Raw genomic sequence first — 18,265 nt, 5'->3', positions numbered from 1 at the left:
TGTGTGTGTGTGAGTGTGTGTGTGTGTGTGTCCTATGGTGGGCGTGTTGGTCATGGGGTTGTGCGACCTGTGAGAACTTAAATGGGCAGTCCAAATCGTCGATGCACAGACACTCCTCGCTGATCAGACCTCAGCGGACACGCACACCTCAGTACAACACAGGTATAGTTGCTTTCTTCACTTTTTAATTCAAACTCCACAACTACACTGCTATTAATCTTCCTTAATCTAAAGCTCATCCGGATGATGAATGGTTTGTTCTGTAATCAAAGGATTTTATTAACATTAGGCAAGTTGTAGTGACATGATTACTATTCCTTAGCAATATCCAGGTGTTATTATTTTGTATAAAAACAGGTACAAAAAATAAAAAAAACCATCAAACTGAGTTATTTAGCTGCTGCATTTCTATTAAAAGTGTTGGTGCAGAAACATCTTTTCTTCTTAGAGTTTAAGTAATTTATTCCCCTCTTCTGTGGCTGTTCGAGTATGTATTCAGAAATTAACATGGAGGTGTTATAAGGGAACTTTATTGCCTCATGGAAACAAGGTTGCAGCTGCAAAGTAGGTCCAATTGATTGCTGTTGTCAAAGCTGCAATAAGGAAGAACATGACAGTCACCATAAAACGGAGTTTATTTCTCTGATACCAGGAACAGGCATGTTAGGTTGTGCAAGTTAATGGACAAGGGGTTGTGTGTGCCTCTTTTATGGCACTCCTGTGCTACCTAAACTGTGAAACCACTAACCTGATAAGGTACCTCAGCTGTAATATTTCAGCACACTTGCAGTTCAAAGCTAGAGGAAGCTTTTTTTTTTTTTTACCTCAACTCAACCAAATACAGACTTTAATGCAAGGAAAAAAGAAGCAAACATATCACCCAGCTGAGGTGCCTAGAGTAGGATGATTTAAATAACTAGCAGCAAAATGAATAAAAAATAACATGTAGACTTGGGCAATGCTTCAACCGAAACTGCATGACGTCAGCATGAAACGATTGGTATATTTAAAGAAGATTACGACCCCCCACTCTTTTGCTGCCAGCTACTTTGGTTAATGTTTAACCCAAGCGAATGCCGAGTGACCCATGTTGGCCACTGCTTGTGTTGTCTGCCTCTTGCTATTGATTTGAATTTCAGCAGTAAAAGAAAAGTTCCCCATGTTAAATGCTGAAAAAGAATAATTGTAATTACACTAGATAAGTTGTTTTCACCTGAACTGACATAATTTTTTTTGTTCTTGTTTCTTCAACAGAGTGAAAAAACAGAAATCAGCCAAAATGTGTTGTTCCGGCTTTCTCAAAATTATGATGTTCATCTTCAATGGCGGCATCTTTGTAAGTTGGAAAAAAGAGAGAACTTCTGTTTGTCTGCATCTCTTCAACAGCTTGGTTTCCCATCCTACACCAGACTACAAAGAAGACTTTACAGAGAGTAGTGAATCAAAAAAGGCCAAACCATTTCATTTGGCTGTATGAATTATTCTCTTTTATAGGTAGTCTCAATAAGACGTACATTTTAGCCCACTTTCTCTGTTCAGATATGGCTTTAAGTCAGAGTTTTCGATAATGTGAATATTTGCTTTTCCCCATAAATCAGATTAGATGAATATTACCACTGAACATTATGTCTATTTAATGTAAGGTCGAAGAGAAAAGATGGTCTGCTTAGCCTTAGCTAACTAACTTACAACATAACACCAATTATCGCTACAGTGCTCCCGCTCAATGCAAACATGTCACATTCAGGTCGAATATTTTCAGTGAGCATTAACTGACAGGAGCGCTGATCTGTGGATTGCCCTCCATGCTCGGAAACAATTTTTCCTCCACTATGACAGTTTTTCATCACCATAACAGTTTCACTCATTTTTTATCCGTTATCACAGTTTTTCATCACTATAACAGTTTCATCAATCTTTTTTTATGATTACTTTGTGCACATGCAGAAACATTACAGCTCCCATTACTTCTATTGTAACAGTGTCACTTCTTACATTGTCATTTTATTTTACTGATGTTGCTAGAATGAACAAACTCATTTCAAGAGTATTTTTCTTTATGTCTGTGTAATTTATCAGTCACCCCGATCAAGCGTAAAAAGAGGCAACTGGAAGTCTTGAGTAGTTTTCAGTAGATTGAGTAGTTTTAGGTGAAATGTCTTTGCAAACCTAAAGAAATCCAGTTGCCAACTTTTCTTCTTACGTATGTTGTTCCCTATTTTTGTCTTTTTCCTTCGGATTTTCAGTGATATCAGAAAATTAATTTAACATGTAGTAAGAAACTGTTTTTCTTAAAATGTTGACAGCTATAAATAAATACAATTAATTTTGCCACTGTTACTTATTAAAAAAGTTAGTGCAGTTCATATCATTCACGTTCAGTTTTTTAGTTTAATTTCCCATTAGCATTCCATGTTTTAATCGTCTGCTTACATTATCTTACAGTTTTTTCTTTTTCTCCTTTCTTTCTTCATAAACCTGCAGTTAGCAGGTGCCGTCATTCTGGGTGTGGGAATTTGGGTGCAGGTGGACAGGAGTTCCTTTCTGGATATACTGGATGAGGTGGAAGACACCTCCTCCTTATCACAACTGGCAAACGTCAGCTACCTGCTCATCGCCGTGGGTGCTGTACTAGTTCTGATTGGCTTCCTGGGCTGCTGCGGTGCCATCAGGGAGAGCAAGTGCATGCTGCTGACGGTGAGCAAAGTTTGGAATAAAAATAAATGAATAAAACATTTGTAAAAAAAGAAAGAAAGAAAGAACAGCAGATATGGTCTTCTGTGTCTGTAATAGTAGGATAATAAAGTTTGCAACTTTGCCCAAATCAATAAAATATAACATGGCACCAAAGTCATTCCTTGAGATGACAATTTCAGTTTATAACTGGGGAGTAGAGAGAATTATATTTAAGTCAGCTGAGTCAGAAAAATGTTTAAAAGAAGTGTTTAGTATTTCCTTTTGCCATTCATTTAAAGACGTGTGTCCTCACACATGATGTGACCAAATACTGACACATCAGTAAATTTCTTCTTCGTGTGCTATCGATACATTTGAAAACAGGTGCAGGTGCTCTTGAAAGATTCTTCAACAGTCTGACTTACCAGAGCCAGCACTTTATGACTGCTGACGCTAGTTCTTGTCAAATGAATGAGGCTAAAGGCAATATGATAGATGTGAGTGGATAAAGAAGACTAAACTCGTAGTGTACAAATGGCAGTTAGTGTGGAAAGGCATATCCAACAGCCAATTAATGTACTGCACACAAAAAAACAAACACTGCAGGAAATAAATGTGTTTTAGGGCTGGGTTTGCTGTTACACTGACTTAGAAATGCACAGTAAATAGCCATCTTGAAAACTTTACCGTATTAATGGACATGTACTGTATAGTGACTTAAGATTGTGATTCTTCTGTAGCTACTCTTTAGCTTCATATTTGAGCAGGTACTTTCTTGTAACTATACATCTGTTTCTCTACTGACACCTTAAGAGTATGCTGTTAAGAATGTTTTACAGTATGCTTTTTCGTTTTCCCCCTTTTAGTTCTTCAGTATTGTTTTGATTATCTTCCTCATCGAGGTTGCAGGAGCCATTGTGCTCTTTGTCTTCAAAGATGTGGTAAGTAGCTCTGAAGAGCAAAATCTGGCAAGAGCTGCCAATGGTCAGATTTAGAAACTAAAAAGTATGATAATGTGCTACTGTCTGTCTGTGTCACTCAGGCTGGTGAGCTTCTTCAGGAACTGGAGAAAAACGTCCAAAAGAGCATTAAAAACAACTATGGAAAGGAAAACCAGCTGACTTCTGTCTGGGACAACACAATGAAAGAGGTACTGTACCCATTTATTTATTTAAGAGAAAGGTTTGTGATCTATTTGCACATGGAGGTTTATTTGATCAAACTTTTAAGACTAACGTTTTGAATTACTTCACATTTTACACATTAATCAAACTTGTAGCCGTAATTTTGTTCTGTTGTTATGGTAATTAAAAACTTGTTGCATTAACAGTTTTTTGCTCTCTTCTAGCTTAAATGCTGTGGATACAGGAACTACACAGATTTTACAGACTCGCCTTTTAACAATAACGGTGGTCTCTATCCAGCCCCATGCTGTAATTCAACCATCAGTGCTGAGAAATGCAATGAAAATAAAGCGCAACATTCGGTATGAGACCAGCCTACATTTGGCCTAATTTTATGCATGTCAGCAACAGAATGAATCCAATGTACAGTGCACAGCAGTGTTTCCCATCCTCAGCTAAAAACATTTGTTTTGCTTTTAGAACATCGATGGCTGCTTTGACAAACTGCTGCAGCTGATAGAGGACAACGCTCTGGTCATTGCAGGTGTGGCAATGGGGATCGCTGCTCTCGAGGTATCGTTCACGTTCGTCATCCATCAGTTATATACTGCATGCTAGTTATTATCTATTGTGTATATTTTTATCTTCAATTTCTTTATGGCCATATATCTTACATATACTTATAAATGATACTAGGTGACACAGTGTGTGTGTCTTATTTTCTGGGTGAATTATTTGAATTTTATTACTGTGAAACAACATATTTAAAAAAGTTAATTTTCATACTGATTTGACTCTTGAAGTAAGGGGAAATAGTTTCAGCCCAAATGAACACCTTGTTTATTTTTGAATAAAATAAACAGTTCAGTTAACATCCCATAATTTGACTCAACCTTACCTTATAAATGGCATGACAGTTGCAGCAAAGTCCACAGCTTGTTCAGCAATTTGCATCTTACAGAGTACAGAATATGACACAGAATTTGTCCACATTGTAACTTGTATCTCATCTCAGATCACTGTATTTAGATCTAATGTTGATCAACTGTTGTCTTTGCAGATCGCTGCCATGGTGGTTTCAATGGTTCTCTACTGCAAGGCTGGAAAAGATCGATAATTCAACTTTGGAGAAATTTTGCTAAGCGGTTTTGTCTGTGGAAAGTTTTCTAGTATTTGATTCAAAGCAGATTTTCAGCTGAACATTGAATGCTCTGCCTCTTCTGGTTTTTAAAGCTTTCATACAAAGATAGAGGAAAAGCTAGTAACATCTTTTTACTTTTAAAACGATGTATCTGTACACACTTATACTGTGATTTATTTATGTTTGTGTGAGGGTCTCCTGCTGTATGTGCTGATACACTTGAAATGATGCACAGTGCAGAGAACTCTGGTTTCTTTGTGTCAGTGGTTTACAGTCACTAAATTAATGTTATGAGTTTATTTTTTTATGTATGATCACTTCTAAATAATAAAAAGAACAAACTGAACTTGTGCCATAATTGATCGTAGTTTACTTGAATTTTTTATCTTACTTTACAACTTTTTAGGTACACCTTCTCAGTGGTTTGATAAGTCGATTATGAATCACATGATAGTAACTCTGTGAATTTCGGCATGTGCACATGGTCAAGACGACCTGCTGAAGTTCAAATTGAGCATCAAAATATGGAAGAAAAGTAATTTAAGTGACTCTGAACATGGCATAGCTGTTGGTGCCAGACAGGCTTGTCAATTTTCCCACACAACCGTCTCTAGTGTTTACAATTAATGGTCCAGAAATTAGAAAATATCCAGTGAGCAACAGTTTTCTGGCTGAAACAGTAACTCAAATAACCACTTTTTACAACCAAAAATGCAGAAGAGCATCTCTAAACAGAAAACATGTGGAACCTTGAAGCAGATGGGTGACGGCAGCAGAAAGCCACACCTGTCAGCCAAGAACAGGAAACTGAAACTGCAATTTTCTGACTAAAATTCTGATGGGTCTCAATCTCTACTGTGACACAGATGGATGGTAGGGCTTCATTTTGATGTAAACAACATGAAACTACGGATGCATCCTGCATTGTATCAAACCCATTGGTATCAACTCAGTATCATTTAAATGCCACACCCTACCCGAGTATTCTTTCTCTTTATGACCACAGTGTCATGTCACAAAGCTCAAGTAATCTCAAACTGGCTTCTTGAACATGACAATGAGTTAACTGTATTCAAATGGCCTCCAGAGTCACCAGATCCGAATCCAGTAGATCACCTTTGTGATGTGGTGAAAGGGGAGATTTACATCATGAATGTGCAGCTGACAAATCTCAGGCAGCTATGTGATGCTCTCACGTCAATAAGCCCCAAAATCTTTAAAAAGTATTTATATTCCCTTTTTAAATTGATGCCATGTAGGCAAATGTAAGTCCAACCTGGTTTTAGTAAGAGGTGCCAATAAAGTGGCCGGAGATAATACGTAAGCTAATTATTAAAGAAAGACTTGATAAGAGTTGAATTTTCCATTAATGCTGCTGCTTTTATCTGCAGGACACAGAAAGCAGTTAAGTTATCATGAACACTGGTGATAAGACAGACTTCAAAAGTAATCTATGTATGAAGTCCTTACACAACCCTGAACATCAGTCATGTTAGTGTTGAATGAACTCATATTTTTTAGTATATCCACTCCAATTTAATCTTTTGAGTTAAATCTCGTGGTTCAACAGTCTGCTTCAAGCTTTGGAAAATGTCTAGTGTTCAGGCATTAAGAAAAAAAATAGTGGCAGGTAATAAGTAGACTTAACAAAGTGTATAAGTTACATATTAATATCAACAAACAGGTGTTTAATTGCATGAGGGATGAAAAGGTATATTTGATCAGTATGGTGTAGACAAGTGGTTAAAACACTTTAAAAAGTAAAGTAAATTATATTTCCACAGGTTAATTTTATTTGATACATTTCAATTTATACTAAGCAGGATTGATCACACAGAGTGTGTGTGTGTGTGTGTGTGTGTGTGTGTGTGTGTGTGTGTGTGTGTGTGTGTGTGTGTGTGTGTGTGTGTGTGTGTGTGTGTGCTAGCTGGTGACGCAGCCGGTTTTACAGTCACATGTTCTGCCACAGCCATCATAAACATCATAAAACAGATAAACCTCAACATCTGATTATGTTTGATAGCGTTATGACATTATTAAGTTCTTTTTTAGGTCAACGTTCTTATAAGAACTTCAAGCATATGGAAAGTCCCTTTTATCTGGGACTCGTATCAACACTGAGAGTATCAATCTACTGTGCCTCCACCCAGTCTCAAATAGGGGAAATGTTATGTGTAGGTGAATGTGTCAACCACTATACCATAGAGCCATCTGTCTTTTAGCCACACAGGTCAAAAAAAACTAAAGACATGCATACAAACACAACGTTTTATCAAGGCAGCAGACTCACAAACAGCCTTTTTCAGTAAATATATGAACCAATGCCTCCTCATGCAGGTTGTTTTCACAAATTTGACCAAAATTACCAAAAGTAATAACATTTTCTGTATTTTTTTTATTTGGTGTGTTGTAGTTTTCATTTTCTAATATTTTTTCCTAAATGTTTTCAATTTTGAGTTGGAGTTTTAGTTAACTAAAAAAACCTCAGTCTGAACCAGACATTTCTTTGGGAGTTTGAGTTATTCCCCTGAGGTTGTCTTTCTATTAATCTGCCTGGAGGACTAAACGACTCCATGTCTTTTTGTTTTTACCACTGACATACCTATCTGCAACCTGATTATATTACTTTCTAGTGGGACAATAACAATAACACTAAACCTTGAACATTTTATTGTGGAAAATAAAACCCTTCTTAAGCACAGTCATTCCGTCTTTGTTCACCGGAGACTGAAGCCCGGCCTGTTGAATATGAACTGGGTTAAAGTTACAGACACTAGTGAAGAGTTTTGATCAATGTCCCCAACTTATAAACTTCAGAAGTATTCTATAGTACGGTATGTTATGTTTTCTAGCTGGCTTTGTGGTGTCCTGATGACATAAAAAAAAATGTAAAACATCTTGATGTGGTACAATGTGATCATACTACCTCAAGATGTCATAGATCATAGATTGATTGTTTGTTTGTTTTCTTATAAAATTCTTATAAAATATAGACTTTTTTAGTAGATACACTTAGGAATAAAATCTCCCGAGGACAATCTTAGAGACAAAGTCTCTGACAAACAGTTTAATGGCCAGATGAGTTTATTTCCGCTGTTTTTTCATAACGAATTAAGCAGATACCTCCAGTTGATTCTAAATGTCAAGTCTCAATTTGTTGGTGGTTGATTGGAACTCTCAATATGATTTCAAAGGACATAAAGCTGCCAGTGAATGAGGCCATTTAGACTGAAAAAAACAACAACAACCAAAAATAAACAATAAATGATCACAGAGAAAAACATTAAAAGTGGCAAAATCAACAATCTGCAATCATAAAAAGGAATGAACTGGACAGCAGCACCAAAAGTCCTGAAAGTCGTACCAGTGCCAAAATCTCCAATCACAACATGAATCATGAATGGAAATACAGAGGAATTACAGTAGGGAGCACTGGTTACACTCAAGAACATTAGATTAGGCTTTTCCAGACATCATCTAAAGAGTCAGCACAGCTCTAAAAACAAAAAGAAACCTTTGGGCAGTTGAAACCAAAGTTTACCTGGGAAGAAGTATGAAGAAGAAAAGAAACGGCTCATGGGCATGTATGGCTGCAAGTGAAATCGGGTCACTAATGTTTATTGATGATATGACTGCCGATAGCAGCAGCAGGAAGAACTGTGAAGTATGCAGGGCTATACTCTCTGCTTAGATGCAACCAGCTGGTGCAAAACTGATAGGACTTTGTGTTACAGTGCAAATGGATAATGATGCAAAACAAATGTACGTAACCCAAGAAGTCCTCAAAGGCAAAGAAAAGAGAAATTCTTCAATGTCAATGTCAGTCATCTGATCTCATCCCAACAGAGCATGCTCAGTTTCTGATGGCAAAAGTGAATGCAGACAGACCCACAAACAAGCAGCCCTTGAAGGTGAAGGCCACAGTGGCATAACAGAGCATTTCAAGAAAGGAAACACAGCAGTTGGTGATGTTTATGGTTTCAATCACTCCTTGTGTTGAAATTGTTACTCTGACCAGTTACTTTTGAGCTTCCAAAAATTGGGGACTGTATATAAAAATGACTGCAATCCCGAAACAGTTCATGCAATATTTTTACTTTCAACCTCTTGAATAAAAGTTAAAAGTCTGCTTTTTAGTCACATTTCCATTCTTTGATTTAAAATGTAATTTAATATGACGTATAGAGAAATCGAAAAAGCGGATTTGTCCAGAAAGTTAATGCCCAAACTGCATGCTAGATAAACATATTTTCATCCAAATCTGGTATTGTCAGAAAAAGCTGGCAGTCGGGCTTTCACAAAGTTACACATTCATGGACCATTTCCTTCCAGTATGTGAATAATTCTAAAGCATTACTTCCTGGAGTAACTTTATTGTCACAGTTTATGACGGCCCATCTTTTATATGGTGTACTTGTCATTTGAATAAACAGAAACAAAAGCCGCCTGTTCAGCTTTTAACCCCCACAACAAGCTGCTGACGTGTCATTGGTTTATTCAAATATTTACTGGTGTCTTTCTAGAGAATGGTATAAATGAACAGGAGTCCAAAGATTCCCAGTTCAATACTGGGAGGAGACACAAATCCTTTTGCAGTTATATCAGGAAGGCCTTTAGATATCTGCCAAATCACACATCTGGAGCTACCTGATGTGGCAACCCTTGAGAATAAGGAAGCAAGAAAAGCAGATCTAACCTGTCAGTACAGCCTTTTGTTGAAAAGCAGTGAAACAACAGAGGGGCTCTACAAAAATACTGATTGTAAAATGCACACAGTCACAGTCTGGAGGTTTGTTTAAATACTAAAGGGGCGATTGAATGGAAGAAGGAGGCAATAGTTTGTAAACTGTGCCCTCTAGTGGAGAATGATCATGCTGTAGCTGGAGGAATAGACCTTGAATGCTTTTTAAACACAGTCGCATAACCTTGAATTACTACTTATCTTGCTGGTAAATAAGGTTGATACTACAAATGTCACCCACATGAGTGCATGTGATAAAAAACCTACAAATAAACCAGATTCATTTACCTTTCCTAATCTTTCTCATTGTATGCGCTGATGTTAAATAGTGATTCTGGGAAGCAGAAACTGAGAAGAAGGGAGGGTGAAGTGACTTTTAAAGCCCAGGCTTGTATATGAGAAAGTTAAACACTGGTTCTGTTATAAGACTGTCAGCTAGTCTGCTTTCAACAGCCAGCATGTGATCACGTCACGGGTGACAGAGCACAATCAAGTCTAATGGCGCAATGATGGGATGCCAAGGGAGAGGCTAAGAAACTGCTTGCGGGAATACATGGGAAGGAGACTGTTTGTTTACACGGGGAACATAAACTCATTATTGCTTTACAGTCAAAGGCAGCAGGAACACCTGTTGAATGACCGGCCCAGCTGATGAGACAGTGTTTCAAAAGTCTTTCTGAAACTGTGCGAGTATACTTTGAGTGTTTACGCATACACGTAAAATTCCCAGACCTCCAGGTTCAATTTAGGTTAATTGTGCATCAAGAATTCTAATTTAGTGATTCATTCTAATAAATTCCCACAACTGTTAATGTTTTCTTACCGTTATATTTATTTATTTCTAATTCTTTCTTATCAGCACTGCAGTCATTTCTGCCAATAAAAAATTATATGCGGTTGTGTGCTAGGACAAGAAAAGACTTTTATTTAAAAGATATTGATATCTTATATGTTTTGCTATAACCAGATGAATACCTATGGGATATTTGGTGCTGTCAGGCAGCAAATAGCAAACATTAGACCATGTTTTACAAGAATGGTGTTCATACTTCCTCTATGCTAAAGGAGACTGAAGGTCTTTCCATTCAACTGTTGAAAAAACTTCTATATCTGTTGATGTTCTTTTGTTGTTGTTGTAAATATTCTCTCTTATTTTTTAATTAAAAGCATTCTAAATAAAAGTCGCAGCATAATTAGTGTTTGTGGAATCAGCCCAGATCGGATTAGTTTGAACTCCGAGATCAAGCTCACCTTTCAAATGTTATGTTTTTATGACCGTCTTTTCCACACTTGCTTTGAAACTAAAATCCTCTCAGTCTGGCAACCATCCACGACCTGGACTTTTAAGCTGGGTGTGATGTCTGGTCTGGTGTGGGAATTGTGACACCTTCTTTGCATTAAACGCAGGTGAGAATTGGCAGCTACCTACATAAAAAGACTCCCTCCGCCATACTGGCAAAGCACTGACAGCAAGGTTGCCATTTGGAACCTTGGACCACAAACTACCAGACAAAGATTTCTTTTTTAATTTAATTTTTTAAAGTCAATAGTGGTAAATTTTAAAATAATTTCAGTGTTTCAAGTCATTTCTGCCAGTTATCCAACTTTTCCTCAGAGTATGGCTCTCCTCATCGCCTTTATCTTTTTGTCAAGTTGGACAGCGGCGGCTCTTACACTTCCTTACAGCTCGTATGTGAAAGGATCCAGGGTTGATTTTGAGTCATCTGGCAGCGGACCAGAGGAACCTGTCCGGGGGATTGTCAAGGTTGTGCAGCTCGACCATCATACCCTGACCCAGTCTGGATTCTTCAGAAGAGGACTGACCCCCAGAAGAGCCCCTTCCCACAGTACCAGACTGCCCTTCCCTTCCTTCTTGTCTCGCGGTCGTCCAGGTCAGGCTGTGGGCAACAAGGCTCCTGTAAATCCACTACACAACCTGCGCCCTAAAAACCCCACTGAGTTGGAGCTAAAGAAGAAGCAGGGCCTGCAAATGTGGCAGAAAGTCATAGATAAAGGCGGCAAGATGTCTTTGCCAGTGAACCTGAAGGACATGAAACAGACATGCACTGCAGTACCTTTCACTCAGGTAAGAGCCAAAGAATCATATGTTTTCAGTTCTTTGCCCATTAATATGCACATGCAAATCAGCGTCAGGTTAACTGACTTCTTGCACAGAATATTGGAAATTTCTCACTGTTAGTCACATTAGTGTTGATTTTTTTAAAAAAATGATTTTTACAGTCTGCATTAGCTGTGGTGTTGAAGCGCTGATTTTTACTTTCTCAGAGGTAAAGGAAACATTTATGTCTATAGCTGCTGTGTTTACCCTAAACCTGACCCTCGCTGTCATCTTCCCAGCATGTGACAGCAGATGGATGCGAAACAGTGACAGTACACAACAAGCTGTGTTTCGGCCAATGCAGCTCCCTCTTTGTCCCGTCTGAAGGAGAGTTTGAAGGACTGAGTCCTGAGACAGGAGCCTTCCACCGGCGGGCCCCCTGCTCCCGCTGTGCACCATCAAAAGCTCAGACTGTTACTGTGCCTCTGCGCTGTGGAGCCGACGTCCGGGAGAAGCGAGTGATGGTGGTGGAAGAGTGCAAGTGTGAGACAGGCCGTGAAGAAAAGAGCGCCATGGCTGCAGGTTCCAGGCACGTGTAACGCTGTAAAAGCTGCCGCAACAAGGCTTCATGACATTTTGTGCTGTCTGAATGCAATCCTGTGTTGCAAATCACATAGAAATTCAAGTAGGAGACAAGTTTTTAATTTGAATCAAATCACAGCCAAAGTGAGCCACTATTTTTCATAAACGATAAAGTGATTATTTTAATAGCTGGAACAAATATTTGTATGTGTAATCGTATGTGTATCTGTATTTGTGAGTCTGAATGTATTATTCAGAAGGTAAACGTTCTGGTGGCTTCTCCCACCATCGCTTGTTGACAAAGTGACCTGAGCTTCGGTCACGCATTTTTCTGTCGCAACAAAAGAAACGGTCCACACTGGACTTATGATTAAAAGTGTGTTTAGATTAATCTAAACTGAAATATTGTGATCTGTGATATTGTCATTAAAATGTCCTCTTTGTCCGCATTCCTTTTTTTCCTGGCATTGCTAATTAGTTTTCTGCCAACACTGTTGGATTTACAAGAGCAATTTAGTTTGCATGCAAAGCTCAAGTAAAAAACATGAAGAGCATTTGTTGTTTTTTTTCCCTCCCACTCTTGTATTCAAGCATTCAAGTGTCAGCTTCTATATTTTATTAAAAAGCCGTGTTCCATCGACTTTTAGCACATAGCACTTACATCTGAAAGCACCGAACTAGACAGCAAGCAGGCTGTTGAGCACAAGTACTTAGCGGTAAGCAAACATAATTGTTTCAGCATGGACCCCTGAATTATGTATAGGCACCACCTATTCTCATGCCCAATCTCTTTTCAAGCTAGCTGTGGGAATTTGAACATCCTTCACCACAGATGCACTTGAGCAAGAGGGCATGTGTGATTATGTGTGTATGTGCTTTTTCCCCCCCCCCGTTAGAGCCCATAAAACCTATTATTCATTTATATCCTGGCACCTGGGCCTGGTAAAGTGAACTCATCCCACACATCCCTACATACATTCCCAGAGGAGCATAAAGAAGGGGGCTCTTTACGTCGCCTTGGCATGTTGTCAAAATGGCTGCTTAGATGGCCATTTGCATTCACGTGGGCTTTCTGAAAAAGTGAAAGCGTTCATTGCACTACGGGGGTGCATTGAGTCCCTTGGTTTCCATTAGCATGTGATTAACATCTTGCGTTGATGGCTATATTTTCCGAGATTGATGGGACAAATATTTGCCCAGGTCTTAACTGTGAAGAATTAGGGGCCACTTTTAATCAGGCACTTGTTTTCTTTTTCTTTTTTTCCCTCTATACGTAGACATATAGAGAAGGTGGAGAGCTTGGGAGACTCACACGACAATGAACAAATTCCTCATAGTGAAGAGGGTTGTTTGTGAAATGTCAAAGTCTGAGTAATCTATAACTAATCATGGCTGTATTTCCCTAAATGTCATTATGCAATAGCGCATTTGCCATCAGTCCGCATGATGATGTTAACAAAGAAAGAGTGATGAGCTCACTATCTTCTCCCTGTATCACCCTCTTTCCAATCTTTTTTTTTTCCTGGAAGAAGAGAGATTAAAAAAAAAGAAAAATGGGCATAGTGAGGGGAGGGGAGGATGAAGACGGTTGTTGATTGAACAAACAAGGTGCACAAGAGATTGCACCACTTAGCAAGACAGATGTCAGCCCCCTTTGCATTGTGGGATCCGGCGGAGCACTCCTGTGTCATTAAGGATGGCCTGGTTCCCATGGCGAGGGGAAAGGAAGGAGCGAAAGGAGGAGGGCCTGCTGCCAAGTTCAGCGCCTCGGGGATCAGATCAGCGTCACGGGGTGCTAAGTGGCCTAGTTAGCGCTTTAAAACGCACAATGAGCTGCCTGCTTTTTCTCTCGCTGTGTGTGTAGGCCTTTTAACTGTCAGACATGGAAATGGTTGGGAGGTATGTGTGATGGGTATGTGTGGGGGGGTTGGAGGGTGGGGTGGAACTCAAGAAATATTACTTAAGTCAAGGTGAATTTAAAGGAAACTGAATGATAAAGTGAGACTTATAGGTGCCCATTTTGCTCATTATTGAAAAGTTATATATATATATATTTTTTTTCCTTCATTATAATAATATATTAAGTGCTCATTGAAGTATTTTATGATTCATAGTAAGAAAAGGAAAATTACCACACTGAACCAGTTTGATGCTGATGAAATCTTTCCATTGATTTCCTGGCCTTTCCTACCTTTGCTGGCTACTTGGGGCTTCGTTGTAGCTAAATCACTGTGCTACTCTGGACCATATACCGTAAGTAAAAATAACTTAATGCGTTTTTTTCCCTTTTTGTTTTTTTTCTGTAGCAGTAACTGACAAAATTGAGATGACAGCATGATGTGCTAAGCTATCAGCTAGCTAGCGAGCTTGGTTAGCAAGGTGCACCCATTGCACAGAGATAAAATATCTCAAAATAGTGTTAAATGACAAATAAAAAATAACAATATAACTTACCAAACATTTCTTGGGTGGCCCATTAGTAGAATTAACCACACTGTGTGGTTATACTAGCGCTACCAAATACCACTAAACGTGTGGGTAGCTGTGGTTTAGGTGTTAGGGCAGGTGATCTACCAAACTGGAAGGCATGTTGGCAAGTTGGCATGCCTGAGTATCCTTAAGAAAAATACTTCATATTATCCCTGATGCAGCCATTGTGAATGTGTGTGTGAATGTTGGAAAGGGCTTAGGCATAGATAAAAATGCTATGTAAATGTATGTATGTGTGTTTTATTGAGTGAAATAGTGAACACTTTGAGTGCTCAAGTGAGTAAGAAGGACAAGTACCACCAAGTCCATTTAATTTAACTTCAATTTTATTTACATAGCATCAAATCACAGGAATTGTTGTGTCAAGGTGCTTTATTTTCTTATGGCGAAGAGACTCCTTCAATAATAGTGAGAAAACGCCAACAATCAGATGACCTATGAGCAAGCACTAGGCAACAGTGGTAAGGAAAAACTTTGGTAAAACAGTGGTAAGGAAAAACTCCCTTTTAAGAGAAAGAAATCTGACTCAGGGAGGGACAGCACTCTGCTGCAACATGGGAGGTGAGGGGACGAGTGCCAGAAATTAATAATAACTAATGTTTAAATACAGTGATGTATAACACAGAGAATGAAAAAAAAAGAAGAAGAAACACACTGCCCCCAGCAATCAAGGCTTACTGTAGCATAACTAAGAGAGTAACCCTCTTTTAGGGAGTAACCTTATCTCTTAGAGCAGCGGTCTCCAACCTTTTTTGCCTCACGGACCGGTTTATGCCCGACAATATTTTCACGGACCGGCCTTTAAGGTGTCGCGGATAAATACAACAAAATAAAACTAGTACCGGTACCGAAAAAAAGAAGATTTATTCATAACACATGAAAAGACCCAGGAAAACCGAGTTAACGATAAAAACGATAACAAAATAACGCTGAAAACCGATAAAAACCATGAAAACCATACATTTCACACCTCAACTTTCGCGGCCCGGTACCAAACGACTCAAGGACCGGTACCGGTCTGAGGCCCGGGGGTTGGGGACCGCTGTCTTAGAGCCACCTACTCCAACCCTAACTACAAGCTTAATCAAAATTAAGGACATTTTTAAGCATAATCTTAAAAATAGAGAGATTGTCTGTCTCTAATATAGAAACTGGGAGCTGGTTCCACAGAAGAGGGTCCTGGAAGCTGAAGGCTTTGCCTCCCAGTCTACTTTTAAATATCCTAGGAACTACAAGTAAGGCAGACGTCTGAGAGCAAAGTGTTCTTTTGGGGCGATACGGTACTACGAGGTCTTTAAGATAAGATGAGACTTGATTCAGCAGTTTGAAGGAGAAGGATTTTAAATTTGTTTCTGGATTTAACAGGAAGCCAGTGAAGCTCATATGGAAGAAATATGTTTTTTCTTTTTAGTCCCGCTCAGTACTCTAGCTGCAGTGCTCTGAATCAATCAAAGGCTTTTCAGAGAGTGTTTAGAACAACCTGGTTATAATAAATTACAGTGGTCCAACCTAGAAGTAACAAATGCACTGGTTTTTCAGCATCACTCTGATACACAATGTTTTTAATTTTAGAGATATTGCACAAATGCAAGAAAGCAGTCTTACATATTTGTTTAATGTGTGTGTGCTGAAAGACATATCCTGCTCAATAATGACTCCAAGATTCCTCACAGTGTTACTGGAGGCCAAGGCAATCCCATCCAGAATAAGTATCTGGTTAGACAATATGTTTCTATGATTTTTAGGGCCAGTTTACCACAAACTCAGATGATGGATACAGTTTACTGGTTTGATGGAGCAATAGTGAAGCCTGACCTGCCAGCTATAATGTGGTCACACCTTAAAAATACAAAGTTTACGTCTTAATAGATGGTACAGTTGGGGAACCTTTTAACATCTATGGGGATTTAATGTGCCCTTTTTAAAGCTAGCCTCAAGTATTTGTTGAAGGCACTGCAGTTTTTGGCACTTTAGTGCTGGCTTTATGTTTTCGCCCTGGAGCTTGCTGCTTAGTTTGGACCTGAGTGGAGTAGTGATCATGCTCCTAGATCTGGCATCTGCGGGTGAGGGTGAACAGGGGTCCAGGATGCACTCTCTGGAAATAAATTTGGATGGTGAAGAGGTATACCAGAAGGATTATTTGTAAGACCTGTTAAGTCATAGGTGAGATGGTGTGTTATCACCTAAATCCCCGCAGTAGAGGTCTACTGCTGTAGGTGTCAGGTTCTAGGTGAGAGTGTGTCTGTTCCACAGTTATAACATCCATTTCCCCTCTGATGCAGCAGTACATGCTCACTCTGTGGTGCTAGTGTGGACCAGCTGGTCAGAGTTGGCTCTGCTGGAGATGGCGCCCCGGGCTAGGCCTGCCAGCCTACTGCCATTCTGCCTGACTGCCAACCTGCCCGCCAGACTGTCTGTTGGGTGCTTAGCAGAACAAAGATAGGTGTAGCCCTACAAAAGTTTGTTATTGGATAAAATGTTGATGTAGTTTTAACCAGTAACCATAGGAAAATAACTGAATGGGTTTTTCTGGTTCTGTGTGAGTTAGACTTTTGCTAATCTGACACTGTAAGGTGAAGGGGGTTTATTTTATTTCTTTAAAAGGTTTTATAAGAGATTGAAACAACATTTAATTCAATTACAACCTGATTTAATGTGGAGAAGACAGAACAAGACATCACATGAGATTCAGTTAAGGAACCCCTTGGCAAGTCTGCTGACCATAGGCCAGTTTTTTGTGGCTTCCAGTAAAGCCAGGCCAACACTTCTTCCTTTCATTATTTTAAAAGAATGCAGATGGATTAAAAGCGCTTATACAAAGCTAAACTGTCACCAGACAATAGTCCGTGGTTTCGAGTTTACAGCTCTCAAATACCCTCCCTCTTGTGCTCTCAGCTATTTACGTGCACACACCCAGAGCCTGCTCAACCACGGGCTACAAGCAGACCACAAACAGAAAACACAACTCCATAAATCTCGTTTATTACCTTTAGATTTCACACAATCTCTTAATCAAGATTATATGACTCTATCGCTAAAATTTTGACATTGCTTAGCAGTTGAAACGTGGTAAATGAGAATTTTTTATGTTCAGAAATGCATTGCTTTAAAAGATTAAGTCTAAGCATAGAAATGTGGATTGATGTAAAAATGTAACATTGCCTGATATAAGCTCAATGTGATTTGGCTGTTCTTATGAAATATGTTCACAACGTTTGTAGTTTCTCTTAAAATAATAATCATGTAAACACAGAAAGAGGTTTTGAAAGCTGCAATCATTCTTCCTGCACACACCTACCACTTACACACTTAGTTATTTGTCTATTTTTCAGACCCAACTAAGAGACCAACAGTATCCTTAACCTGCGTTTTTATTATCTGATGATCCCTAAGATGCAGCATCTGTAGTTTCTCTAAAAAAGTTCTATTCATTAAGAGTGATATTTGAGTGA

At 38.9% G+C, this 18,265-nt stretch overlaps 2 protein-coding genes across 2 annotated transcripts; both read left to right on the top strand.

Moving 5' to 3' along the window:
- Positions 1-95: 95 nt before the first annotated feature.
- Positions 96-5,287, top strand: tspan34 (tetraspanin 34). The gene is made up of 8 exons (XM_005936418.3): positions 96-162; positions 1,255-1,336; positions 2,485-2,697; positions 3,543-3,617; positions 3,719-3,826; positions 4,025-4,162; positions 4,281-4,373; positions 4,861-5,287. Exons 2-8 carry the CDS (start codon positions 1,280-1,282, stop codon positions 4,915-4,917), a joined length of 741 nt encoding a protein of 246 aa, XP_005936480.1. The 5' UTR covers positions 96-162; positions 1,255-1,279; the 3' UTR covers positions 4,918-5,287.
- Positions 5,288-11,300: 6,013 nt separating this feature from the next.
- Positions 11,301-12,352, top strand: dand5 (DAN domain family, member 5). Its single transcript, XM_005936465.2, has 2 exons — positions 11,301-11,768; positions 12,041-12,352. The coding sequence occupies exons 1-2, from the start codon at positions 11,301-11,303 to the stop codon at positions 12,338-12,340; spliced, it is 768 nt and encodes a 255-aa protein (XP_005936527.1). The 3' UTR covers positions 12,341-12,352.
- The last annotated feature ends 5,913 nt before the right edge of the window (positions 12,353-18,265 follow it).

This window comes from Haplochromis burtoni, unplaced genomic scaffold (assembly GCF_018398535.1).
Source record: "Haplochromis burtoni strain Fernald_Lab_line unplaced genomic scaffold, NCSU_Asbu1 Contig_212, whole genome shotgun sequence".
Lineage (NCBI taxonomy): Eukaryota > Metazoa > Chordata > Actinopteri > Cichliformes > Cichlidae > Haplochromis > Haplochromis burtoni.
This window is presented reverse-complemented; position numbering and strand designations above follow the sequence as displayed.